The 27,302-nt window shown below is 35.2% G+C and overlaps 3 protein-coding genes across 3 annotated transcripts; all 3 read left to right on the top strand.

Moving 5' to 3' along the window:
• Nucleotides 1-10: 10 nt before the first annotated feature.
• LOTGIDRAFT_233654 (hypothetical protein) lies at nt 11-9,039 on the top strand (the record flags this gene model as incomplete). The annotated part of the gene is made up of 13 exons (XM_009060391.1): nt 11-137; nt 1,264-1,426; nt 1,635-1,735; nt 2,237-2,362; nt 2,650-2,838; nt 3,199-3,314; nt 3,658-3,778; nt 4,241-4,704; nt 5,942-5,998; nt 6,251-6,715; nt 6,913-7,095; nt 7,498-7,798; nt 8,184-9,039. The coding sequence occupies 13 exons, from the start codon at nt 11-13 to the stop codon at nt 8,438-8,440; spliced, it is 2,670 nt and encodes an 889-aa protein (XP_009058639.1). The 3' UTR covers nt 8,441-9,039.
• Nucleotides 9,040-10,084: 1,045 nt separating this feature from the next.
• Nucleotides 10,085-12,202, top strand: LOTGIDRAFT_233653 (hypothetical protein). Its single transcript, XM_009060390.1, has 3 exons — nt 10,085-10,143; nt 10,729-11,476; nt 11,504-12,202. Exons 1-3 carry the CDS (start codon nt 10,138-10,140, stop codon nt 11,653-11,655), a joined length of 906 nt encoding a protein of 301 aa, XP_009058638.1. The 5' UTR covers nt 10,085-10,137; the 3' UTR covers nt 11,656-12,202.
• An 8,788-nt stretch (nt 12,203-20,990) lies between these two features.
• Nucleotides 20,991-26,168, top strand: LOTGIDRAFT_191734 (hypothetical protein). Its single transcript, XM_009060389.1, has 8 exons — nt 20,991-21,050; nt 21,215-21,329; nt 21,567-21,655; nt 22,129-22,245; nt 22,513-22,671; nt 24,667-24,747; nt 24,907-25,006; nt 25,424-26,168. Exons 1-8 carry the CDS (start codon nt 21,000-21,002, stop codon nt 25,564-25,566), a joined length of 855 nt encoding a protein of 284 aa, XP_009058637.1. The 5' UTR covers nt 20,991-20,999; the 3' UTR covers nt 25,567-26,168.
• The last annotated feature ends 1,134 nt before the right edge of the window (nt 26,169-27,302 follow it).

Raw genomic sequence — 27,302 nt, 5'->3', positions numbered from 1 at the left:
ACATCGGACAATGGGTAACGAATTATATACATCGACAACATTACATCGATATGGACTGCGTGAAATACTCGTGACTCTGAACTACTGGAATAATGAGATAAAGCCGAAATATCGGAAAACAACATCCCGTAATGAAAGTAAATAAAAGTGGACATCTCTCGAGAGGTAGTATCAGGTGTTCTAGAAAGAGTGAACATACTCTTCCTCGTGCCTTATTGCAGGTCACCCTCATTACTGCAAATAAAAGCTATAGCTATAGTCCTCTGCCAAATCTCATAGTCCCTTGGTATATTGCAAAAATATGGGCATTGCTGTAAAATATTATTTAAATTAATGAACTGGAAAGATTAAGACGTCGCCGTATCAAAAATCACCCGATTTCGATTTTCGAGGTAAAATCCTGAGCAATACATTGCAAAGAGAGTCACTTGTCCGATCTTGTTCATGAGATAAATTAAGAATATTTTTCTTAATCTAAATACAAAGGGATTAAGACCTGGGATTAACTAATCCCAATTGAGATCAATTAATCCAGTAAGATTTACACACACGGTTTTAAGCCGGCTTAACTGTTATGGTTTCCGAGGAAAGTCGAACTAAAGACCAACAAACTTCGAACTGTGAAAATCAGACTGTATATCGATTGCTCAAGGACTCGGTTCTGTACCTTTTCGTTTATTTCGTTTTTGGGTCGATAAGTGAACTTTAAATACAACACGGAATCTGGTGAAAGTTTTCGATTCATCATTTTTGGAGTTCTTTGATTTGGAATAAAATAAATGGCACAGTAAAGAAACAGATCAACACAAGAGCTAAATATGAAAACGTTGATTTTAAGTTTCGTTCTTCTAATATTGTGCCAGAGCAGTAAGTTATGTTTATACTTTTTCAATTACAAACCTACCGAAGCAAATGATTTTAATATAAGCAATTTTGATAAAGCATTATATTGCGTAAAATACAAAAAATAAAATGCTGTATTTATAATTTCACCAATTCAAAAACAATTTAGTTTGGTTCATCTAATGGATTATTTTATCAAACTTTGAACCATGCATTAGCCTGAGCCTTTTTCATGAATAATAATTCATTCACATGAAATATTACAACGATATCAAACAGGGTTTCGACTGAACTTCCCTTTTTCGGAACCTAAAGCTTACAGAAAGGTACTGAAAGCTTGAGATATATGTTTTCGTTTCTACATTTTGTGTATATATTAAAAAGTTATTTTTTTTTATAGACAACTATCATTTTTTCCAGATGATGGCTGTAACCTACCTACCAATTTACAAGGATCGTTTCTCGACAGCACCAAAGGCTTATTGAATTTCAATACAACTAGTCTCAGTGGGTATAATATTGGTTCTCTAGGATCGTTTGAATTCAGCTGTTTTCTGGCGGTCGCTAACAGATTCATCTTAGAGTAAGTAACTACAATTTCAATTTGTGAGTGAGTATTACTCGACCTACATTAGGAACTGGAGCTCGGTCGACTTGGCAAATATTCATGATTTATGGACCCATGCGATCCAAACTGATATCCATACAAAACGATTGTAAATTAATTAATTGTACGACCTTTTCAGATCTTAACAAATTTTATATATTTACAATATATTCTATGTTTACAGGTCCAATACCTTCAAGTATTTTGATTTGAACTGGAAAGCGTATGTTTGTTGGGATTTGAATGAAATATCGTCGGACCAGTATTCTTATTATGAGATGTCAAGTAAGTATTTGATGCTCCAAAAAAAACAATAACGATACTAACGATCAGAACCGCAAACGAGTCCGGAAATCCAAATCTTAATGGTAGCAGCTAATGAACTTTTCACATGAGGTATATCAATCATAAATGAGGAAGATTTTTATAATGAAAAGTGGTATAGAGTTTCTAGAAAATTAATTTCCCCTCAATATAGGGCCTACACAAAAATTTGAAGGTAAAACAAAATTGGAATAGTGACTGATCCATTTTACAGTTCAAGGGAGGTAACTGATGGAAATATTATCATGTATAATGTCAACAGTTCAAGGGAGGTAACTGATGGAAATATTATCATGTATAATGTCAACAGTTCAAGTTCAAGGGAGGTAACTCATCACAAAAGTTACAGAACCCAGTAATAAACAATGGGGAAGTATCACAAGAATATAACTGTTGTTTTTTTTTTTATATTTGAACAGATTCCCGGAAAATTTTCTAATACTCTCAGGGTTTTTCTTTCAGATCGACTATCAGATGCTGGAAATGAACGAGTCAAGATGTATTTAGAAGGACAAACTATTAATACTAACGAGATCTGTGCATTATCCTCTCAAATATCTGGTTCTTATAAAATTCTGTTGAAAAATGGTAAGACTTTGGTATCAGTTTCTCAGATGAATTTTTACTTAAGCTTCCAAATATGCCTTGTTCATAGCTATATTTGTCAGGTGTCGGTAAGGTGAAATTGGAAAAAAAACCGAACCGTTACTTTAGGCCATTGTCTTCACCAGAAAAAATTGCACGTTTCCGTATCCATAAAGCAGTGAAATGCAAAACGTGCATACGTTCGTGTTGTTTACAACCGCATACTTCTGTGTGGTGTCGACCACAAAAAAGAATTTCTTTAATTAGATATTCGAACTATGTTATTTCAGAATCACTCAGCACAACGAGTACTGCATGTCCGACAGCATTACAACAGTATTTTACCTACACTGTAGATGTAGGAAACGGTAACGACTCCTGTTCTGACCAATCTACGTTATTTGGTGTCTGTTCAGCTACATCCGAGATGACATTCAACTATACTGCGGGATGTTCAACACAAATGATGGCCTATTCTTGTAAGTTTTCATCAGCGGTTACAAAACCTAACTTCACTGAAGTCTTTCTATTCAATCTGATTAAAATGCAACAAATTCAGAGAGAAACAAAGACAATGAGAAACCTTTTGTCCGCGGTGTACTACTAAAGTTAAATTAGTCCCATACTAAGTGTAGATTGGAAGCTATTCCCATTCGTTCAGCTTGATGAACCTGGAAGGTATTAAAGAAAATCAAAATATAAAATATAATATGCAAAATGCAATGCACAATGGAGTCGAACTGCTAGCTACTTGAATTGAATCCAGACCAGAATCATTGTTACTAGAAAAAGATGTGTCAGTTCCAACGGTTCCTCATTGTCCCGATATTGTATTTCAGCGACTGGTATCGTCCATTGTCTTCATTCTGTTCAAGCGAATAATTTAACATATTTAACAGTATTTAACCGAGATTATTCACCAACAGTCAACGATACCTACCAATTAACGTGTTTGGTAAGTCTTTATACTGATACCAAGTCTAGTAGCTTGTTTAGGACATCAGCTCCTCTTGTATGTAAGTAAATATGTACATGTATATCACAGTCGTAAGAAGAATTGTATTAACAATAATGACATTTTTTGAAAATTTGTCTGTTCTTAAAAACGTAATAACCAAATAAAATTTCTTAAAGCAATGAGTATTCACCTACTGATAATAATGGAAATACCATTATAAACTTCATACACTTAATGAATTGTTATCTACTGCGAGTTATTAATCTAGCACCTCTCTCACAGACCTCACCAAATTAGAGATTCCAGTGATAGATGTTGGTAGTTGATTTTGATCTTCCAGGTTTTGGATACCAGTAACACCAGCCAGATAGAGTTTACCCAATATCCCAAACAGTGTCAAGACGACCAGAATGCCACCTACGTTCCGTCTCCCGGAGCTGCTGCCGTTTTATCTTACTCTGGTATTTATCATTTAGATGTTATCAAAACTTTTGCTACAATAAATGCCTTTTGATAAGCACATAATTCTCCAGAATTCCATTTGAGAGCAGAACATCATTAATTGATATTTTCATCTTTATAAAATGCTTCATTCCAAAAGTTTAATCAAATATATTACATGCCTTCTTGGGGTCCAACATCTCAGGGAGTGTTAATCGGATATTGGAAATTTTACTAACTTTATTTATATTTTTAGCACCGTGTGGTAAGTATTGAAGTGAAGTGTTTAACCACAGAAAGTATTGTATCATATTTTTTGACTTTTTTTTTCTTAAGTTCAAACAATTGTTAAAGTATTTTTTTCATCAACAAATTATTACATGTATAAAGAAGTGGATTGTTATGAAAATATAATTTGAGTGGATGTTAACGTTTTGTCAAATCATTCGTGGTGTTGTGCTATTAACAATGTTGTTTTATAGTTGAATCAACTACAGCCCTACCTACAACGACTGAGCCAGCTCTTGCTGCTGCGAGTACAGACTGGATTATTGCCCTTGTTGTGGTTATAATCCTCTTAGTCATCTTCATCAGCATTGTCCTTGTGTACTATTACATCAGCTTCAAGAAGGAATTTGAAGCCAAGCAGAAGAAACTGGACGATAAACGCGCTGTTGATACAGTCGATGGTCGATACAACGAAGAAGATGATGCTTTTGGAGAACGAGGTAAAGCCCCTCCTCATCTTAGGATCATGTTCCCTGATTACACCAAGCGATCCATCAAGAAATACAAGGGTAAAGTCGATGTGGAGACTTCGTACGGATTTGATGATTTTGATGGAGAGTTTGTATATGATAATGGATTCGACCCCATCACAAAAACGTATGAAGACAAGGCAAGCAAAGAAGAACGTATGTCTAATGATAGTGCCCTTGGAATGGAAGTAAGTGTTGTTTCTCTTGAACGGTGAAATATTGACACTGTTGAACAATATACAGAGTATATCTCCCTTTTATCTATAATCACCACAGAAAGTTAGAATTTCAACTTCAGTTGTTCATTGATCAAATTAGTCTTTGTCGATATTGTTATATTAAATGAGTCTTGTTACCTATCTTCTTTAAACAAATTAAGGTAGTCAATAAGAAATATTTCATTTGAACACGTTCATCTTTATTAACCCTTTCCATATATCCGGTCGTTAAATTACTGTATCGATTCAGTTGGGAATATGAGTCTGGGGACCGCCTTGTCCCCTTCAAGCTGAAATTCACATTTTGCAAAATCCTTAAATTTGACAAATCCGAAGGTGTTAATGTTTCGATTAAAGATTGGCAAGTGACTCTTCTGCCTCTACGTTATTAACGGCTCTATACAGATGCGCAGAAACGTAGTGGGACGTAACCTTTTTTCATTTTCCTTACTGTTTTGTCAGCAAGTCACAGTAGGTGATCATTAAGAATGTATGACATATAAAATCGTCGAGTATAGTAATAGTTAATCTTGGTAATAAAACCACCGTTTGACAATCAGCAAAAGACTCATAAATCCTTTGATTAATGAATCAAATAACAATATATAAATAACAACCCTTATTTTACCCCCTAATCTTCTTTTCATCTATCGCCTTATACTCCTATAATCCCAGTCGTTTTAGGGGCTGTATTGGTTATACTTTGGCTGTTTGTTTTCGGTGCATAGTCAATAAATATGTTGGACAAATATTACGATCATTTTGAATGAATTTATCAGGCGCCCATTTTGTGACTAAAACAACCTTCCAGTAATTGTGGTGCGCTAGCATCATTCAGTAACAGTTTACATGTATAAGATACAGTCAATATTGCACTTCTAGGCGTTCATTTTTATTAGCCCTTTCCTTACCTGCTAAAACCTGCTGTTTTACTGGTTCATATGCAAAATTCATATCCCTGCCCTTATGATTTCTGTGAATATAATCATTACTTGCTCATACAGTTTATTTTGAACTATATTTTATTTCTTGAAGTATGACTTACCGACGCTGCCCAAAAAATCACCGTGTTTTAGTAAATCAAACCCGATCGTTGTAATATAATCTACTATAGTAAATACTATCTGTTTTATGTTGTAATAATAAGTGTTTAAATCACTGGTATGTTATAATGATATGTTTTAAATCTATCTTGTGTGGTTTCTAGGAAGATGATCGTTACATTCCTCCACCTATTGCCCCTACTCCTGAACACAGGACGAACGTAAGTATCTCTTAGACTTTGCTGTTTTGATTTTTCTCAATAGTGTTATATTGAAGCTTGTTTTGTTTAACAAAAGTAAAGAAAATGTTGTGCAATTTTGTCATATTCCGTTTATGGGATCATTGCACGATATTTTTCCAACTGAGGAGATGATGAGTCAACTTAATAGGTGGTAGCTGATGCCCAGATGAGCAAATATTTTATGGTAGTGATGGAGGTCATATTGAGGATCATTATTTATTCCTATTCCAGCACGAAGTAAAAGCATTTAGGAAAGTCCACGGGAGACAAGATTTTAAAAGTGCAGCTGCCCTGACTGACGCAGCCAATTCAATGAATCTCGTCAAAAAGATCAAGAAATTCGCCCGAAAGAAGAAACGAAAGTCCGAAATTTATCAAACGCCAGAGCCCGGCTTCAACACAAACAGAACAGAAGATACTCAACGATCAGCAAACCCCAATTATGTTCGAGGTATTGGAAAAGGACACGAAACTGACCGAGGTCGGGAGTCAAAACGAAAAGTTAATCCTGAAAACACCAATCCTAAGAATGCAACACAACTTGACGCCATTGACAGTAATTTATATTCTTCCTCCAAGGCCAACCGGTACCAAGACAGTTCAAAACCTTCTGACGATGACGTTTCTAGTATTTTAGCGGGCACCGTCTTGAATGATTCGGAACACCAAGGATTCAAGAAACGACTACCAATGAAGGTAAATTTTGACATTTTTGTCAGTTATACCCAATTGCTCCGATGCACCAATAATCCCTAATGATTATGAGCACTTAATTAAACTTCTCTGGCGTCCTCTTAGATTTATGTAACTAATCAGTGATCACACTTTGACTTTAAATAACACGTCTACTGCGAAATTCACACCAGCACCTTCATTGCACATTTATATTCCAGGGGGTACACTATTCTCCACGTGGACCTGGAGTCATCATGGAGGACCTGGAAGAAGATGTGAGTAAACAGTATACAGAGGGTTTTGTGTCCAATGAACCCGAGAGTCCACAATCGGCTCTACCAAGTGGTCCATTATCGACCAGATTACCACCGTTAACTCCCCGAAAACCAGAGAAGCATAAGGTATGTAGGCTCTAGAATCAGAAACTGATTTCCTGGATGTTTTAGTTGCTGTATTTTCTACTGAGCTTATCGCTTGTCCAAAGTTTAACTATCTAGTCGTAAGAATACCTCGTTAGTCGTCAGTATACCTCGTTAGTCGTCAGTATACCTCGTTTTCGCCAGCATACTTTGTTAGTCGTCAGTATACCTCGTCAGTCGTAAGTGTACATATCTAAAACAAGTTGCTTAAAATCATTCAAGTTGAACATTGTGAATTTTTCATTATGTAAAGTGATTGCAAAGGGGTTTGCTCAATGACTAACTGGAAGAACTTGAGTTGTTTCCCTTGTAAAATATGAATGTACATTTCTCGTCATAGTGTGCTTGTGGAACAAACTGAAAGTCTTATTTTCGATTTTGCAGGAACGAACTAAAAGTGGCAGTGAAACAAGCATGACAGTAACACCGAATATGAAAATTAGAAGATATGAAAATTACGGAGAAGGTGTGAATCCAAACGAGCCCATGTCACTCTCTGATAGAAATAACTTACATTATATTCAGAGATTGAACCGTAAAGGTCCCAAACGTCTTGGGTCGTTTCGTCAAAGTAAAAGCGCAGGGTCTCAGGGTGAACTGAAAAGGAAGAATTTAAGTGAAGATAAATATAAGAAGTTACTTGAAGAATTATATCCGGATAAAAAATATTTTGACTACACTAAAGGTAAGTTGATAGGATACAATTCTGTTCGGGTAAAATCTGCTTATGAATTTGCTGTTGCAGAAAATTCCCGTTTAAAATGGGCCTCTTTAACTACCTGAGCGGATCAATGTCCGAAGAATCCAAGCTTTCACAAAAATCGAAATTTAGTATTAGTAGTGGATTTCGAGATAATACGAAGCCGACAATTACTTGGATACAATATTTATAGTTTAGTAGCCACGTCCTCATGTGCCTGAAGATGAAATTTCGTCATTCCAATCCCATTTCCAAAGCAAGCTGTCCTGCGTAGAGGTTGTGTGTCTGAAAAACGTGTGAGCGGTAAGACATGAGCTCTTGTAAAAATTCAACTCCAGATGATAAAAGCCAATCCAATTCTATATTCTAGATTCTTGCCGTCCAAGTGAAGAATACCTATCTAACAAAACAAACGAGGGATTGGAATATTTACAGCAGTGTGCCGAGTATTGGGAAGAACATCAAGTTCCAGAGAGACCTCATTCTACCCCCTCACAGTCTAAAGGTTCTAAATCAGCTCGCTCGACCAAAGAACGTCAGAGTGGGTCCGGTGGTTTAAGTCGAAACCAAAGTGTCCATACATCACAGTATGGTGGCAACGACAACTTCCCTCCTGCCGTTTCCTAATTTCTTTTTGTAAACTATTTATTCCAACATAACGATTAAGGAAGATGCTTTCGTCTATAGTGTTGGTCCTAATTTTGAAAATTCCAATGAATGTTTTTCGGTGTTTTGAAACTAACTATTTCTTATTTTGATTTTCTGGGAGACTTGTGTATTGATTTTCAAAACCTGAACGTTACTTTGATTTCTATTAATTATTAAAACATCTTTACATCCAAATACTTTACGCGGTGTAACTTGGCGGCTGATTTTTTCGTTGAAATTGTGCTGAGACTTACTTGATGATGTTTTCGACGATACTACATTTTTTTTAAATGTTCCATGAAAAAATGGGGACGGACGATTCCTTGTCGAAACCCAACATTATTTCTACGATTATTTGTTATATTTTGCATTGTTACGTGTGTTTGATATTGAACTGCTAAGAAGTATTGTTTAAATTTATAACATTTTAATGTATATATTGTATAATTTATATTAATGATATGTAAATTTATGTACATACTTAATTTAATATTCATTAAGCGTGGCGCATTATATCATGGTTATTTTGTATTAAATGTTTGTGTATATACTTTAAATAATTACCTACTGCGTGAAGTAATTTAGTGTTTTTTTTCATATTTTCAAAACTTTTGGCATAGCAATGATATTCTCAACTATAAAATATGCCGGTGTCTGACATGCACTTCCAATACCGCCCTTTTCATCTCTGGTTCAATTAAGAAAATGCTACAAGCAACCTATTTTTTCATTTTAACATCGGTGCGAAATTGCACCTAATTGGGCTAATGAAGACGGTCAACTGTCAAAGGTTTTTTTTTAAGTGCACAGTTTCTAGCAAATTGGGCCTCAGTTTATTGTCCCATCCAAGAGACTTGACGCTTATTGTTAGCCCCTCGGACTCCAATTCGTGGTAGGGAAAATGGATTATTAAGTCACCACTATCTCACTCTCACTATTTGTAAGAACAAAAAATCCAGCACCACAAAAGATACAATATAACTAGCTCAAAGAGAAATAAACACCACCAGGCACATGCGTTTCAGGAACAGAAAAAAAACAACGTTAATCTATATTTCATACTTACAAACAATCAAATCTCATTCTTTTTTAAAAACTCCCCAAATGATTAATTCCTTCGTCTTTAAAGCAACGCAAAATAATGAAAAAATGAAGAAAAAAAAATGACTTATGCCATGTAAATTGTGTTATGTGGTTTGTTATAAAACAAAGTGTGTTATATTCCCTTGGGTTCCCAGAAATAAAAAAATAGATGCCTAATACATTTAAAGTTTGAAATTTCAAGGGGTTAGCTAGTAAGAAACTATGAAATATTACTGCACAATAATTTTAATAAATCATTTTATTGCTTTATTAATTTCTGCATTAAAGTAAGCACTCCCTGCAGTGACGAGGTATTCAGTGAAACACTTTTATGACGTTTTAATGGCCCCTTCCCCACAACACAAAGCAAGTTATGAAAACTTTCTTTATAATTAAAGTTAAACGAGCCACAGTTACTCATTAAACGCCATAGTAGCGGGGTGATTGTAGACGCTATTTAAAATCTCATAAAATTTTATAGTTAACCCTTTCGGGGTATATATATCCCTGGACTTGATAGGGTTAATCATCAATCGATCTCGTCTTACCAAGCAATCAACATCTTAAGAAAGATTCGTCCTCAGTTCATCAGCATGCAGGTTAGTAAGATTAAGATACTCAGTTTATGCAACTACTTCGTCACAAATGGTACGAAGCTACTCTTCTGGTTCGTATCGACTCCTCGTATACCACAATGTTGCCTTTGTTGTTGACTCTATTGTTTGTAACAAATAGTACGAAGCGACTCTTCTTCTTCGAATAGACCTATCGTATGTATCATTACCACACATATAGCTGGCGAGTTATATTGTCGCCTGATAGGCAATGGGGTGCTATGGGTTCGAATCTTCTGATATAAGAAACATTGCTTTCGAGGATAGCCTCATGGTATCCTCTAGCAACCCAGCAAATTTGATTTGGTGTCGATTGCATTCAGAGTAATAATTGGCGCTTCCAAAAGCAATTTCTGCTCGCAACTGATATCGCCCCTTTGAATCTATCTGTTTAATCGCAATGGTTGTACGGTGAATTGAGTTCATCGGCTCACAATGCGCTCGATCAACCTTCGTGAACCTCCAAAATTCAAATGTGTTTCGTTCTAGAATGTCCATAATTTATCGCCCTTGCTACAATTTGGATTATTGTCAAATATTCAATGTTTTCCTTCATTTTTTCATTTTCAGGTTTTCGCTGTCGTCGCCCTTTTCGTTACATTGGCTGCTGCCCAATACCACAATGATGGTTTCGGTCATGGTAAAGTTGGAGTGATTGGTGGTCATAGTATCGGTCATGGACTTGGTCATGGACTTGCTGGAAATGGTTTCGGTCATGGAATCTATGATAATGGTCTTAAACACGGTCTTAACCAAGGAATCGTCGGAGATCATCTTGGACACGGAATCGCACACTCCGATGCCGGTCATGGTTACGGTTACGGAAACGGTCTCATCGGAGCTGGTAAAGTCGGAATTATTGGAAACGGTATCGGTCATGGAGCCGGACACGGTTATGGTCATGGTCTTATCGGAGCTGGTAAAGCCGTTGGTGGTGTTCTTGGTCATGGTATTGGACACGGACTCGCTGGTGTTGGTAAAGTTGGAATCGTCGGACATGGTTTGATCGGAGCTGGACACGGTTTAGGACATGGTTTGGTCGGAGCTGGACACGGTTTCGGACACGGTCTCGTTGGCGCTGGAAAAGTTGTTGGTGGAGTCCTCGGCCATGGTTTAGTTGGGGCCGCCCGAGTCGGAGTTGTCGCTGGTCCTTACTATGGTGATTACAACGGATACAACAACGGTCCTTCTTACAACAAAGGATACAACGGTCCTTCTTACAACAAAGGATACAATGGTCCTTCTTACAACAAAGGATACAACGGTCCTTCCTACAACAAAGGATACAACGGTCCTTCCTACAACAAAGGATACAACGGTCCTTCCTACAACAAAGGATACAACGGTCCTTCTTACAACAAACGATACAACAACAAAGGTTACGATTACGGTTATCCTTCTTACAACAGCTACGACAACAGCTACAAACCATACTACAACAACAACTACAATGGATACAAGCAACCATCCTACAAGAAGAACCAATACTACTATTAAGGATGTGGTTTATTTCTTGCTGTTTGTGGTTGTGACCATTGCAAACGATGCAAACTTTTTTCACCTTTGACAGTTTATATCTTATAGCTTTACGGATGATGTACACGATAACAATTGTGACGTTTCAATATCTATATGCTCGCTTTATCAACATCTTCATATTTGTTAATGTCTTGAAAATGACTTCAACAGGAGAGTTTTAACAGGTGTCTGGAAGGGTAAGCATACTCTGCCTCTAGCGACACCAAGTACTGATTTTAGTTTTCCTTCCGTTCTCGAATCGATTCTTTTTCACTCCTGAAATTCTACTAAATCACAATATTCTGTTTTTATTTGCTAAATTAATTTCATGGTTTTAAAATTTACTTCTTTTTCCGAAAACTTTGAAAATTATATCTTTTTTCGTCCTTTATAGTGTTAATACAACAAGGTTTTCAAATCTCGTGCTACCATGCTGTCATATTTTAAAAGATGTGTATTATTACTAATATGTGTCTTGATTTTTATATATTTTATATGATTTGATAAATAAAAGTGTATTTTGGGATTTTTGTGTCTCTTCTGTCAATTAAGTACCCACGTCCGTTGTCCAACTGTTAACCAACCGCTAAAAATGGTGGGTGGGGTGTGTTGGTTAAGGGTACTGGCTAGCTGTTTGCATTGCTCCTTGTTGAGTATAAGCTCTGCAGAAGCTCCTATTGCTGATTATTGGATCAATGAGACATTGGTGTCGACAATCACCATTTGCAACTTGTTGTAGCAGAGAAGGAGTGAGTACATTTTGTTGTGAGACAGTCAAGTTATACTGAACTTCTTTCAATAACCAATCTAGACAGAGGTTGAATCAAAAAAAGTTCAAGGGAGGTAACTGGTGAAAATGTTTGAATGAAATATTTACAGTTCATGTTCAAGGGAGGTAACTGATCACAAAAGTTATATTTTGATAAGAAAAATATTACAAAAACCCACAGCGTTTCACAAGGAAAAGTGGCGTCAATTATTTGACTCATTTGGTCTTTGAGAAGAGAAACATAATTGTCCACATTCTACGTTTCTTAGAATATTACCACCAAAGTATATAGGCTTACGTTGAAATAAGTAGAAACTGTATTATGTATTGAAGTGAACATGACACATTGCCCTTTTACATTAGATTTTATTATTGTATACATTAAAGATACTACTGGATAATATTGTTAAGTTCTTCCGGTTGTCAAAACATTGTAACATTTTGTTACTTTGATGTATTTCATCATCTCTATATTTAGTTTAGCATGTGTTCAATATGCATGCTTTGTTACATGTATGGTCATATAATGTAGCTTCTCCTTGTCAGACTCTGAAAAAACATCTCCATAACACAGCTATGATGCGTTGGTTGTCCGGACTTGGTGTATATATGTTGCTATATAAAGAGACAAATTAATGGAAAAAATTTTTTCTTTTAATTAAATCCCTGAATCCAACATGCTGTATCCAAATATCCAAATATGCCTGGCTGTCTATAAAACTAATGAATTGGGCTGCAAATTTCGCGATTTTAATTATTTGGTCTGAGTGAAATTAAGAAATTCAAAGGATGTTAAAAGTAATTCTTTATTGCCGTCAAAACTGTAAGAATTCCCAGGGCTCCACTCATAGTTACCATAGATGATCCTGAAATACAGAAAACAAGAATTCGTCTAAACCACCAACACTAATATATCAAGGGTACCGAAAACCTTAGGGTTGTCTTAACAACTAAGATGAACCCATCAGAGCTCGGGATTGTTTGGATGGTCTAATCACATTTTTCTGGGTTATGACAACGCCCCCCCCCCTCCCCCCTCGTTCCTCCCTTGGTTAATGGTTGACCTTCTCAGCAAAGCCATCAGATAATGTATAGGTGTTTGTTTATACCCACTATAAACTTCATCTATATTCTATGGGGTTATTTTCGAGAGTTGATTGATATTTACTCATTCCTCACGAAAATAAAAATGATAAAGAAAAAAATGTGAGAAAAAATAAAACCTTATTAACAATGATTCATAAAATTGTTAGAGATGTCCATGCAACGCACGATCTTATTGGCTGACTTCAGCCACACCTTATTCAAAGAAACGACGACATGTGCCAGGCTACTGGTTATGGTGGTTGAAAGGTAATACATTACAGTTTTATTGAATTCATTATTTTACTACTTACCGCAATGGACACCATATCTTGCAAACCTATCGTAAGCAATTTTGCGCAGTTGGTCGTTAACACATGATTTGATACAGTCCATATAACTGTCTAGTATTCTGAAAGTACAGAGTAATATATCAATATGAAAAGGGAAGAGTTGTTATTGATCACCTGAAAACTCAGTTGTACCTGTAATTTTCTTTATGAATCAGGTGTACACTGAATTTTAAAGTATCACTTTCACCTTGTGTAGTACTAGTAAGGACTAAGGCATTGTTTCCCGAATACGGGTTATGGCATGGTCTTATTAACCCGTATTAAACTAATTTATATCTGACTAACCGCGGTTTAGGTAAAATAGAAATGATGGTCATGTAAACAAGCTAACTTTATCACACCGCCGAAATTTGTGCCTTCAAATCCATGTTTGCCCACAATCGATTTTTCATGAGACTCTGCCATATAAGGAATAAAACTATTTAGTAATAGAGTTAATTCCTATTTTAAGTATATTTGAAGGGATAAGACGATTTTCGTGCAGTTTTAGTACGTCTGAAGGCTATTCAACTATTCAAACTCGTTTCCCTTTAATCAACTGCAAATACACAAGGATTAGGCTAATGCCGATTTTTTTTGCTTTAGCAAACTATTTTATCGACAAAGGACACTTACCTACAAGCATGAGAATGTGAAGAAATACCTCTTGCTTTAGCCTGATTTAGTTTCATATTACAGTTAAAGAGAACAGATCGGGTACATAATGCTCTACTTGTTGGAATCAGGTATATTAAACCTACTATAAAAATAAATAGTAAACACAACTAAGACAGAGCTTTGGATTGGGAGGGACCATCGCCATTTTTTTAAAAGGCCGATAGAATGATAATGACTTCCTCATTAATTGCTACCAATGTTTCGCCAGTATGTTGTCTTGGATTTCGGGTTTCGTTTTGGGGTTTGGATTGTTAGTACTTGGTTTATTCATTGCATTTTTCCACAAAAATGTTATTTTGGGCCTTTGGATAGAGTTTTCAAAGTTTAATCATTCCAATTCTTATTCCGAGGATTGTTACTTACAATAAAACAGACAATTCAAAATCATTTAAGTTTTGATGATGATGATGATGATGATGATGATGATGTCAATAATGATAATTAGGAGACTGGATAATGATCATGAATGGTGGTAGTTGATAATGATAATGATAATAAAATTGATAATGATGATAAATTTATCAGGCCAATGTATAAAATATGTAGTTGGAAATACTCACAAGAAAAAAGTAAAACAGCTAATCCACACTTCATTTTGATATATTATAACTGGAATTACTCGTTACTGATACTGCACTGTCTTTACCTTTTACTTATATCTAATTTTATTATTTCCCAATCGTAGCTGTATTTGATAAGGGCGGTTCCTCTCAAGAAAAAAACGGGTTTCCCATATTCTTTGTTATTGTTTAATGTTGACAGAGGAAATTAGGATAGTCAATTAGGATAGTCAATTTTTCAATCGAATTTCGGTGTTTTAAAAAAGGCTCAAATATTAAATTCTATTCTCAATATTTATTTAGTAAACATTTTACCAAAAACATGAGAAAAATGAAAATTTTTGTGAAAAATAAATTCAAAAAGCCGTTGAATTTAGAGTGCTTATATTTGGTTAAATTCTATACATTGCGTCATACCATCTTGTTTAAATATTTCAAAATATCTCACCAACATTCTTATTTCTCATTCTTCAACAATTACGTGCATAATTATGTGGAAAGAAGATCAAATTCAATCCTAATTCAGTGACAGGTTGGTCATTTTCAGGGACTGATTTGGGTCTTGAATATATGTAAATATTCTTGAAAATGTAATGGAATTGTTCGAAAATCGCATACAATCCTTGAAAAAAATACGTTAAGCTGGCCCAAGTTATCGTTCCACGGACGTGATGGAAGATGGGCTCAAGATTTAGAAAACCATTTTGACCCTCAGAGTAGGCTTTTTCTTCACTTTATGACGAGCATGTAAACTGACAATTTTTCACTCTCCCATTGAAGACCTATAAATTTTGATCTACAGAACAATAACACAGTGTTCACATAGCCTGAAATATTGTACTCAGTTTGTTGTTGGCTTACTACATGTACGTGTATAAAAGTTTGAGTAGGCGTTTTGCGTTATCTTCATCTACTTGGTAAGAAAGTGATATTATTATAGGCCTGATATGTTGATTCGGTGCAAATTTCATGAACTAGAATTTTTACATGTGTCTACAGCAAATGAAATTGACTATCTTCCAACTTTTCTACAGCTAATGCGCCATGACACTTCCAATTTAGCTCTTTTGGCATCGTAGGCTAGGCACTATTTGTACCAAAGGGCTATTGAATTTCCCAAACCATCATCCCTTTAACCGATGAGTTTTAAAAGTTCACATTTAAAAGGTCAGCGAAGGTCATGATTTTGTCCAACAAATACTAATTGTTTAGCTTATACTCTACATCCCTTTGAAATTGGGTGGGGTTTTGGAACCTTTGTTATAGATATCTAAGCCATAATCAATAACTCGGTCGATTTGGTGAGTGGAAAATAGAAAATGGCGATATGTCTCATGGTCAATTTGTCTCGCGTGCTATTCCGGAAACGGAAATTCTACTTTCATTTGATTCACGATATTTTGTTTACATTTTTACTATGAAATTTCTTAGCAGATTTTGTAATCGTTACTAAAATGACAAGCGGAATCAGGTTTGAAAGTTCCAATTTGCTGGAAGAAAGGCGTCAAGATCTGAGAGATGCCAGACAAAATGTACTAGATAAAGTAAGTAGATCTAACCTTTATTTTTCAAATACGAATGTGAATTAAACTACCGCAAGAAGACCCACGATATCTTTTGTTTATGTGTCATTTAGTAGAATAGCCACAAATTGTCAAATCAAGTAAGACTACCATACCCCGAGGCTGGAGATCAGTATGAATCAGTAAGAATTGGATGTTTGTTTTTGCAGAAAAACTCTGAGATGTATCTCACCTAATGTAAGATAAAATTTACACAAGCCACAAGGAAAAACAAAGAATTTCTAATACTCAATACAAACTGTAGGCCCTACTGAATGTATTCACCTATAAATAGTTTTGTTTAAGAGGACCTTTCAGCCGTGATCAATAAACACTCAAAACTCAGGCTTTCTTACCAGTAGCTTACCCTCAGTTAGAAATATTTACAATGTCATAGGCAAAGAAACAGTATGATATAGAAGAGAAAAAGAAAGAGGAAGCCAGACTACGAGGTGAAGATAAATGGATGTTACCATCAGTTGATTCCAGAATTACGAAAGAAACTCAGGTAGGCTTGAATAAACAAAATAGCCTATTAGCAATCAGAATCTCAAAACCAACTTGAAATCCAAATCAACATATTGGCAAACATTGGTAGCAATTGAACGTTTCACGTGATCTTTTAAAAGTTAGTTTTTATTGGATGACCTTGGCAAGTGCTTTAAGGTTGATAAAAAATATTAAAATTTCAAATCTAAAAAATTGTCTGCATTCAGGAAATTAGTAGTAAAAAGAAGAAATTAAAGAAAGAGAAAAAGAAGAAGAAAAAAAAGAAAAAAGCGAAGGATTCTTCTTGTGGTTCTGAAGAGGAATGGGTTGAAGCTGGTGCTGATACTAAAGATTTTAATTCCCAGGATGAGAAAGCACCTGTTGTTCAAGGTCCTACCATGCCTCAGGTATGTTAATTAGCATAATGAATAACTTGACAACCCAGTATTATGTTAATTAGCATAATGAATAACTTGACAACCCAGTATTATGTTAATTAGCATAATGAATAACTTGACAACCCAGTATTATGATAATTAGCATAATGAATAACTTGACAACCCAGTATTATGTTAATTAGCATAATGAATAACTTGACAACCCAGTATTATGATAATTAGCATAATGAATAACTTGACAACCCAGTATTATGTTAATTAGCATAATGAATAACTTGACAACCCAGTATTATGTTAATTAGCATAATGAATAACTTGACAACCCAGTATTATGATAATTAGCATAATGAATAACTTGACAACCCAGTATTATGTTAATTAGCATAATGAATAACTTGACAACCCAGTATTATGATAATTAGCATAATGAATAACTTGACAACCCAGTATTATGATAATTAGCATAATGAATAACTTGACAACCCAGTATTATGTTAATTAGCATAATGAATAACTTGACAACCCAGTATTATGTTAATTAGCATAATGAATAACTTGACAACCCAGTATTATGTTAATTAGCATAATGAATAACTTGACAACCCAGTATTATGTTAATTAGCATAAAGAATAACTTGACAACCCAGTATTATGATAATTAAGATGTATTTCTATAAGCTGACCTGTTGCACATCTTTCACATTAGTACCCAGATGAGCTTTACAATAAAATATTTTATTTTAAAAAAGTTAGAAAATGCTGTTTGACTTTTTGAACCTCTCTTTACACTAAAAATATAAAGAACTGAAAAATGCTGATGTATGTTATGCATTATTCTAGAGAGAAAGTTGGATGGAAGCACCATTAGACTTCCTGCCACTGACTTCCAGGCAAGAAATTAGAGACAGAAAGAAAGTTGAAGAAGACAAAGAAGAAAAGAAAGAAAGTGTTATTGAACAGGTGAATCTTCTTCCATTTCACTTGCTGAGCAATTATATATTTATGTCAAATATCTGCATCTTCATTTGCTTTGAGCAAGTTAAACGCTTGGGGTTTAATTCAATTAATGGTCTTTTTTGAGTGAATATTAGGCTGAGGCTATTTGTCAAGTTTCAAGGTCAATATTTCAACTATTGAAAAATCACTACAGCCAATGTTTTTGAGGCTTGTATTTCAAACAAATAATTACCTATATTTTTACAGATGGGTCAACATGCAAGAGAATTGAATCCATATTGGAAAGATGGGGGAGTGGGTTTACCCAGTGAAAACAAAGAAGGGAAGAAGAAATCCCTGTCAGAAATAGGGGACGGTGGTCTAACATGGTTAAAACAGTCTTATTTAAGATGCAAGGAACAGGCTAGAACAGAAGGAAAGAGTTTTGAAGAGCTGGCTGCTGAAAGATGGGGTGTAAGTGTCTTTATTCTTTGAGTCTTTTTTGGGTTGTTTCTTTATTTTTCAAGATACTACTTGTAAATAGTTTGTTTAATTTTTCACTGCTCTATATCAATATTTGAGGTGTATAATCCTGTTCGTTGTTTCTGGCAATCAAATTTTTGCTTTAAATTTTTCAGTCATTAAAAATTATAGAGAAAAAGATCGCTGATGCTGAAAAAGCAGCAGGCAAAACCTCATCATCATATCGCAAACCCGAGAGAGATGACAGACGGTCACAATTTCAGCGACCATCTTCCAGAAATGATGACAGAAGTGGACAGAGGTCAAGGTCACCGTCTGATAAGAGAAAGTTCAAACGACTATCACCAGAAGATGAGAGAAGAGCAAAAAGATCACCTGATCGTCCAAGATTCAGACGACCGTCACCTGAAGATTCAAAATCCAAAAGGTCAAGGTCACCATCTGAAAGGAGAAAGCTCAAACGACCATCACCAGAAGGTTCAAAATCCAGAAGGTCAAGGTCAAGATCTACTGAGAAAAGAAGGTTTAAGCGACCTTCACCTGATGATTCACGATCTAGAAGGTCAAGGTCACGATCATCTGAGAGAAGGAAATTTAGACGACCTTCTCCTGAAGATCCAAGATCTAGAAGGTCAAGGTCACGATCATCTGAGAGGAGATTCAAACGACCTTCACCTGAAAGATCAAGGTCACATAGATCCAGATCAACTGACTATAGGCATGAACGTTCCAGGAGAGATGATCGGAGTAAAGAAAGCAACACTCCAAGATGGAAGAAGAAAACTGCAGAAGAAGTAAAACCAGAAGCTGAAGACTTGAAGAGCAAGCCTAGACCATCTTCATCACCCAGTCAGAAATCACCTGAGAAAAGTGAAAGTAGAAAGAGAAGCAAAAGTTCTTCTAGTGGTAGGTGATTTCTGAGTCATTTTTGTTGTCAATGGAGAAGCATTTGACCTTCCTTCCACAATGTTTTGTTTGATTTTAGCTACACAGTTGTACAAGGTCATGCAGGGCATGGTTACTCTTTTAGAGTATTTAAGGCTACAAAGCAACTGTTTCTCCGACAAAGCTAAGTCCACCATTTTCCATTTTTACTTCAGAAGACTCGAGTTCAAGCAGTGAATCTAGTGCTGAGTCAAAGTCGGAAGAAGATCCTCCTGTCCCACCACCTCCTGTACTGACTGAAGGTGAAATGAACGCTCTGGCTGCTAAAATACTCAAAGCTGAAATCATGGGCAATGAGGTAAGCTTATTAGGGGAAAAGGCTTGGTCAATCCCATACTCAAAATACAGACTTCAGGTGCCTTAGACTTGTGTTCATAAGGATTCAAATTTTGAGGAGTCAAAGCGGAAAAGGGCAGTTTAAAAGTCAATGTTGTTTACATCAGGAATAAGTGTTCAGTGGTCTTCCAAATTTAAGGAACAAACAAGTGTTGCAAAACCTGAATTGCTGCTTATTCAAATACATTGAAATGAAATGACATCTTTATTGAAATACCCTTTCAGGCTCAAGCCAATGAGTTGAAAGCTAAGTTAGAAGCAGCCAGAGAAGCCAGAAAGAATGCCCCACCACCACCTCCCAAATCTGCTGATGCTGATGCTGATGATGAAGTTTTGTTGACAAGAACAACCAAATCTGGTATTGTTATACCACTTTCTGAACCCAAACATCGTAAAGAACCCAAGAAAGGACGAAAGAGACAAAAGAAGGTAATGTGCATTCCAGGGCTTTTGATTTTTTTTTTGTCAACCGGACATTTTTCAAGTGAGTAAGTATATCATGATGAAGAGGTGTCGGGCAGAGTAAATATAATTAGTGAAAAAGTAAAACTGTTGGTAAAATGACACAGTTGACCTCTCTTTTGCCAAACATCATGACATTACAGATATATAGATACCTAATAGAAATTTGTACAGCAGTTAGTTTCAATGTTTTCTTTCGATAGATTGCTACTCATGAAGACGGAGATAGACAGCGTTATTTTGATGATGATGATAAACTAGACCTGAAGACAATGGTAGAGAGAGAAAAAATGGGAACAGCAGAAGATCAGAATGCTATGTTTGCTAGACTAGCTGGAAGGGTATGTTTTATATTTTCCTTTCTGTTGTGGTTCTGTATATTTTTGGCCATAAAAGCTATATATTCTACTGATTTTAATGTATGGTGTAGTTTCTTTCCAATGCCTCATCATTGCAAAACCAGTGATTGGCAAATGATAACATAGTCTTTTGTTTTGAATTATAGAGTGTAGAAAAGACTGATGATGATTATCAAGTAGATGATATGTTTATAAGTAAAGCAGCTCGGCAACAATCAGAATCCAAGTTGGAAGAGAAAGATCGATCACGAGCCATCATGGGTAAGTTCCTTTCATCTTAGCGTTCCATTTATTGTGAAAACTGCTTTCCAACTCTTCAACTCTGTATTCTAAATTAACATTAACATTTCAAAATTTCAGGCAAATGCTGCTTTCTTGGTAAAATTTCTCTCATTGCACACTGCATGGCGTCGTCCATCTTCATTAGCCCAATAAGTTGCAGAAAAGTAGAACATAAAACATTCAATTCAATTTTAATCATTTGATTTCATTCTCCAGAGCATCAGAAGATGGCATCAGCAATGAGTAAATGTCAATTCTGTTTTGATAAAGTACCAAAACATCTGATTATAGCCATTGGTCAAAAGGTAATATCAGTATAATAATTATTATGTTATATCAATGTGGTCTGAATTTTTGTAATGAGCTGGATTACTTTCCCTTACGTTTCCTCAGAATTCTTTGTGACTTTTGCAGTTGAAGGCATTGATTTGTGGAGTTCTTATAAACGTTAGAATGTTGTGCAAAAGCAGATCAAATGCCTCCCCAAAAAAATGCCACAGCAGAAACTTTCAGAATTCTTTTGTTGTTTTGGTGCTCCAAAGTGACCATTTTCACAGATTTTCAATTTATTCGCTGCAGACAGCCCCGTTTGTAACAACTTTCACTTTTAGTCAAGGGCCTTATTCTCAAAAAATGATGATATTAATGGTCCAGTCATCTGATTGGTCACTCACTAAAATTGCTTATTATCCAATCAAATTACTGTATTTCTTAACATCTTAATGTTACCCAAATAAAGTTTTTGAGAGCAAGTCCCATGGTTATTTTCTGTTTTTAGTCCTATCTATGTCTTCCTCACCATAAACCATTAACAGTAGGACATTGTCTGATTGTTCCCATGATTCACTCCACTTCCTGTACAGCAATAGATGAAGATGTGTGGCAGGAGATGCAGGTATGTGGTTCATTGCTGATTGTTATCATTATTCGATAAGACCATAACTTCACCACTTTCTGACTTGAATTCTCATTATCAAATCCAAAAACTCAAACTTCAAAATAACCATTGTAGCATCTAATGAACTTTTCACAAGAGGAGGTATATCAATCATAAGAGAGTAAGTATTTCATAATGAAAAGTGGTATCAGGTGTCTAGAATATTTATTATTGACTTCATCGCAATTTTAGTGGTCAAATGATTCCAAAACTTTTTCTATTCAGCTCTTCCGTAAGACGTTAGCCAAACTGTTCAGAGAAAAGGATGATGAAGATACAGTATTTATGGAGACAAGCATGTATTTAAAGAGACACCCCCATACTTATATTGAGTGTGTACCTCTGGAAAGGGAAGTTGGTGATTTAGCTCCTATATATTTCAAGGTAAGGATTATCTGTTAATCTGTAGCTCATTGTTACATCCTTCAAGGTTTCCCCTCCCCCAAGATACCCTAGACCCCCACTCCCCTATAAATCCTTTCTATTTCGTAATCTTTTCTTAGGTTTTGCATGCAATCATTTTATGCCAGACTATAAAGCACTACTAAAATAAGCATACCCTGCCTAAAGCCAGACCCGTGTTGCTCAAAATCACACAAATATGGAAGTAGAAGTAAAATTCATGTGGGATATTCTTATCAATTCAAGGTATAAAGTCATCTAAAATTTGGTATAAAATATCAGCTTCCCGCAACATTCTACAGAATTAAAATATGAATTTCTTGTCACAAATACTCGAAAAGATCTTTGTGCTAGGATATCCTGAAAACTATGTCAAAAGTTAAGACCTCAGGACATCTTAGTGCAAATGTCTGTTTGCTTACAAATATCTCTATGAACTGGTAAAACAAATATTTAAATGGCTACATCCTGGTCAACAGAGTTAGCCTGGATCTCTCTTGAACTAATAAAAACTTTTATGTCTGGCTTACTTCCTGAGGATTTTTAACGTCTAGACAGCTTGGTGCAGGTTTTTATCACAGAAAAGTATAAAGTTTCATCAGAAATTAAAATATTGTCATCTTGAATTAAGTGTGTCCCAGTCCACAGAAAAAACAGAGAATGAATCAACTAGATATCCATTTAATTTTCACTTTTATGTCATAACAGATTTCTCGAAAAACTTGCCTTCAGTTTTTTTCGGAGACTAATTTCATATAGATCTTATCATCTTATTTTGTTGCTAGACATAATTGATTTTTCAAAATCTTTTTCTAAATCTTGCCTAAGTTCATTACAGAGGCAAATTTCATCTAGATTTCAATTTTATTTTAACTTCTAAATTAATAAAATTTTGTGTCTGAATTTGCTGAGAAAAGTTGTTGCAAGGAATAACAGCCTTTTCGAATCTAGCTGAAGAAAAATAAAAATAAGTAATTTCCAATTGAATTCTATCAGTAAGTGTATTCTTATCAGTTTGTTTGAAAAAAATACAGACTAAAAGTGTCATTGAAATCTGTTTATAAGCAAGATTCCTCTCATGTCTAGTTTTTCTTTAGAATTTTAATTCAACACTTGAGGTTTGTATCTGCCACTCGATTGTTCGAAGAAAATCTGTCTAGTCTTATTTAATTTGAAGTATTGATTTGTTGTCATAGTAATTTTCATGTATTTGTCTTTTGGTTAGAGAGTATACTTAAATTAGCTCTCTAGTTTGGGAGGTGAAATTGATGATGTCAGGTTGTCAAGGACCAGACGGTGCTTGAGTAGAATATTTGACTGTTTTTCTAGGTTACTAACTTATTGGTTTTCACTGATATTGTCTATTTAGTAATTTTTATTGATGGTTCTAAATTATTTAGTAATGATCTTTACCATTTGTTTAGTTGATTTTATCTTTTGTCTAAATATTGTTATATACTAAATTATTTAGTAAAGTAACCTAAAAAGCCTTCCATACATCAACCAAGATTTGCTCTATACAATGAGGGAATTCTACCAGAACAGCAACATTAGCACACACTTTTCCCATCTCTATTGTGGGTTCTTTCAAATGCATAGTATTCAAGAATTAGAAAACCCAATTTAACATGAACCTAGTTCCTACTATGCGAACAATGTTTGTAATATAAGCATACTGTTGTTTAATTTCTGACCAATGTGAGATCATAAATTAAAGGACATCTCAAGACATGTAATTAGTGAGAAACCGTCATCCATATATCTTTTGTTTAATACAATAAAGAAATGTTCCAAACCTTTAAATTAACCCTTACAAAAACCCTGAAGACAGCTGCACTCTTCTCAACTCATTACAAGATTTCAGCCATAATTGTTCTACTACATCCCTGACATCCTGGGTGCAGCATGCAGAGTGTACCTAATGGACTCTCCCTCTGCCCAATCGCATTTTATCCAGTTTTGGGTATTTATTTTCAGAAAGCTATTCAAGATACTGAGACAGAATGGGCACAAAATAAAAAGCTGGTAGATTTGAGTAAAAAGGATATTAGACATTCAGTAAGTAAACAATTTCTAGAGAACCCACATAAAGTCTTTCATCTTCCCTTTACCAAAAACAGTCTCTAGAATTTTCATTTTGTTTTAAGAGTGATGTGGAGGTTGAGACATGCTTTCAGCTGCTTGATGGAATATTTTAATTTTTGTATGATGTTTTAGGTACCCAAAGGTTTTCCATACTTTGCTGTTGATTTTGGACTTCAAGGGGGTTTTGCTCATGTGATCGAAGATGAACACAGGTTCCCTACTTATTTTGGACGGGTAAGTTAACAAATAGATAGCCTCCATTTCCATCGGCTGGAATGATAAACTATATGATATATAACATATACTACTTAAATATTGCTCTTGATTATAAAGGCTGAAAGGTAACTTGTATACCAGCTGGAAAGGTGTATATACAACCTGAGTTATTACCCCTAATTTCAAAGGATTTTGGGTTATTGAATATCATCAACATTTATTTGAGCGAAAATCTGAAAGAATACTTGAATAACAGCTTAATGCTTACTCTTTTCGAAACACCTGGTCGTACTATTTGATTGAGGAGTGGATTGCTGTACAATTACTGCTCTTGATTTTTTCATTTTTTTGGTTACTGGAATTGTTTTGCTTGTGCAAACTTGTAAAACCACCCATGAGTTACTGCTGTTGATTATGGAAATCGTTTGTTTACAGGAAATTGTTGGAGGAATGATTGATGCTAGTCATAGACTGTGGAAAAATCCTCCTAAAGAAAGTTTTGATGAACAAAGAATCCGAGTTTTAGAATTTTCAGATTGGTGGAAACCTCATGATTGGACCCAAAATATTGGCTGAAATCATGTGAGATCCAGGGTGAACATATGACCATGATTTTTTAGACAATGAACATTGCAGGAAGTGATCTAAGACAGTGAACTTTCAGCACAGGTTGTTAAATCTTAAAGCTGTGTTTCAGGAACGTTATGGCAGCATATTTTGAAAAGTTTGGACTTGCAAAAAACGATAATTTTGAGAGCCATATTTCCAAAAATCTTTGAAAAGACCCTGCTAAATTTTATTTTATAAGACACATAATTATACACAAATGAGCTCTCATAGAGAAGCCGGGAGGAGTACAAGAGGTAAACCAATTCCGTAGCGAACTAGAGGTCAGCTTCTGTGGAGATTTCTAGAAAAGATTGATGGGTGTCTTCTTTTTGAAAATCTCTAGAAAGGTTAGCTGTCCTGGGGTGTATATCCAAATACATCTGAATTGCATGAGGAAAGCTCTTGTCAACTAAACCAGAGATAAGGGCCCTTGTAACAACACTGTTTTAGTTCCTCTAGACCAACATGATTCCCGTTCCACCATCACTATCTACAGACAATCAAATGAATAACTAAATAAAGCCTGTCTTGTAATTTGTAATATGTCTGATTAAATTTGAATACTCGTTGATTTGTCTTGGTATATTCTACACACAGCCGACGTATGTATTTAGCCCTTAAAGTATCCCTTATTTTTCATCAATGAGTGCAGGTCAGCCTGATAACAGTATATCCAGATATCAAATAACACTAGCTCTACCTGATGTCAAAAAACACTAGCTCTACCCGATGTCAAAAAACACTAGCTCTACCTGATGTCAAAAAACACTAGCTCTACCTGATGTCAAAAAACACTAGCTCTACCTGATGTCAAATAACACTAGCTCTACCTGTTATCAAATAACACTAGCTCTACCTGATACCAAATAACACTAACTCTACCTGATGTCAAAAAACACTAGCTCTACCTGATGTCAAAAAACACTAGCTCTACCTGATACCAAAAAACACTAGCTCTACCTGTTATCAAATAACACTAGCTCTACCTGATACCAAATAACACTAGCTCTACCTGATGTCAAATAACACTAGCTCTACCTGTTATCAAATAACACTAGCTCTACCTGATACCAAATAACACTAACTCTACCTGATGTCAAAAAACACTAGCTCTACCTGTTATCAAATAACACTAGCTCTACATGGTTTCAAAAAACACTAGCTGTACCTGATGTCAAAAAACACTAGCTCTACCTGATGTCAAAAAACACTAGCTCTACCTGTTATCAAATAACACTAGCTCTACATGGTTTCAAAAAACACTAGCTGTACCTGATGTCAAAAAACACTAGTTCTATCTGCTAACACTAGCACCTCCACCTGTTCCATGTTGGCTTAAGTTAATAGAATGTTCTGCATTAGTGTTATTCATAAGGCACGTATTTATTAAACAATTTCATTACAAATTATTTTATTGTAAAATGATCGTACTTCGTGTATTTCCATTAGCACGTATTTTAAACCATCATTTGTATTATAAAAATCTTTAGAAACACGATGGTTTGTCTACATAAAACTAACAATTTTCTGTGGTCGTTTATTGCAATATAAAATTTTGTGTACGGTACTGATGTTTTATTGATTCCATATTGTTCCTTTTCATCGTTATAATTTAGCAACACCACATTTCAAAGGCCATCGAGAAATCGTCACTTGGTAACATATGATATTTAAGGTACCCGGAAATAACGGTAGACAAGATC

The sequence above is a fragment of the Lottia gigantea genome (assembly GCF_000327385.1).
Source record: "Lottia gigantea unplaced genomic scaffold LOTGIsca_42, whole genome shotgun sequence".
Classification (NCBI taxonomy): Eukaryota; Metazoa; Mollusca; class Gastropoda; family Lottiidae; genus Lottia; species Lottia gigantea.
Note: the sequence above shows the minus strand (reverse complement) of the source record. Positions and strands in the feature narration are given on the sequence as shown.

What these genes read in the sequence shown, in the direction of transcription:
- LOTGIDRAFT_233653 (XM_009060390.1), top strand. An exon ending in CTACAACAAAGGATACAACG is followed by an intron (nt 11,477 to 11,503) that starts GTCCTTCCTACA and finishes AAGGATACAACG; the next exon opens with GTCCTTCTTACAACAAACGA.
- LOTGIDRAFT_191734 (XM_009060389.1), top strand. Translation starts at nt 21,000, where the DNA reads ATGGGAACAGCAGAAGATCAGAATGCTATGTTTGCTAGACTAGCTGGA. An exon ending in ATGTGTGGCAGGAGATGCAG is followed by an intron (nt 22,246 to 22,512) that starts GTATGTGGTTCA and finishes TTTTCTATTCAG; the next exon opens with CTCTTCCGTAAGACGTTAGC. An exon ending in GTTCCCTACTTATTTTGGAC is followed by an intron (nt 25,007 to 25,423) that starts GGGTAAGTTAAC and finishes TCGTTTGTTTAC; the next exon opens with AGGAAATTGTTGGAGGAATG.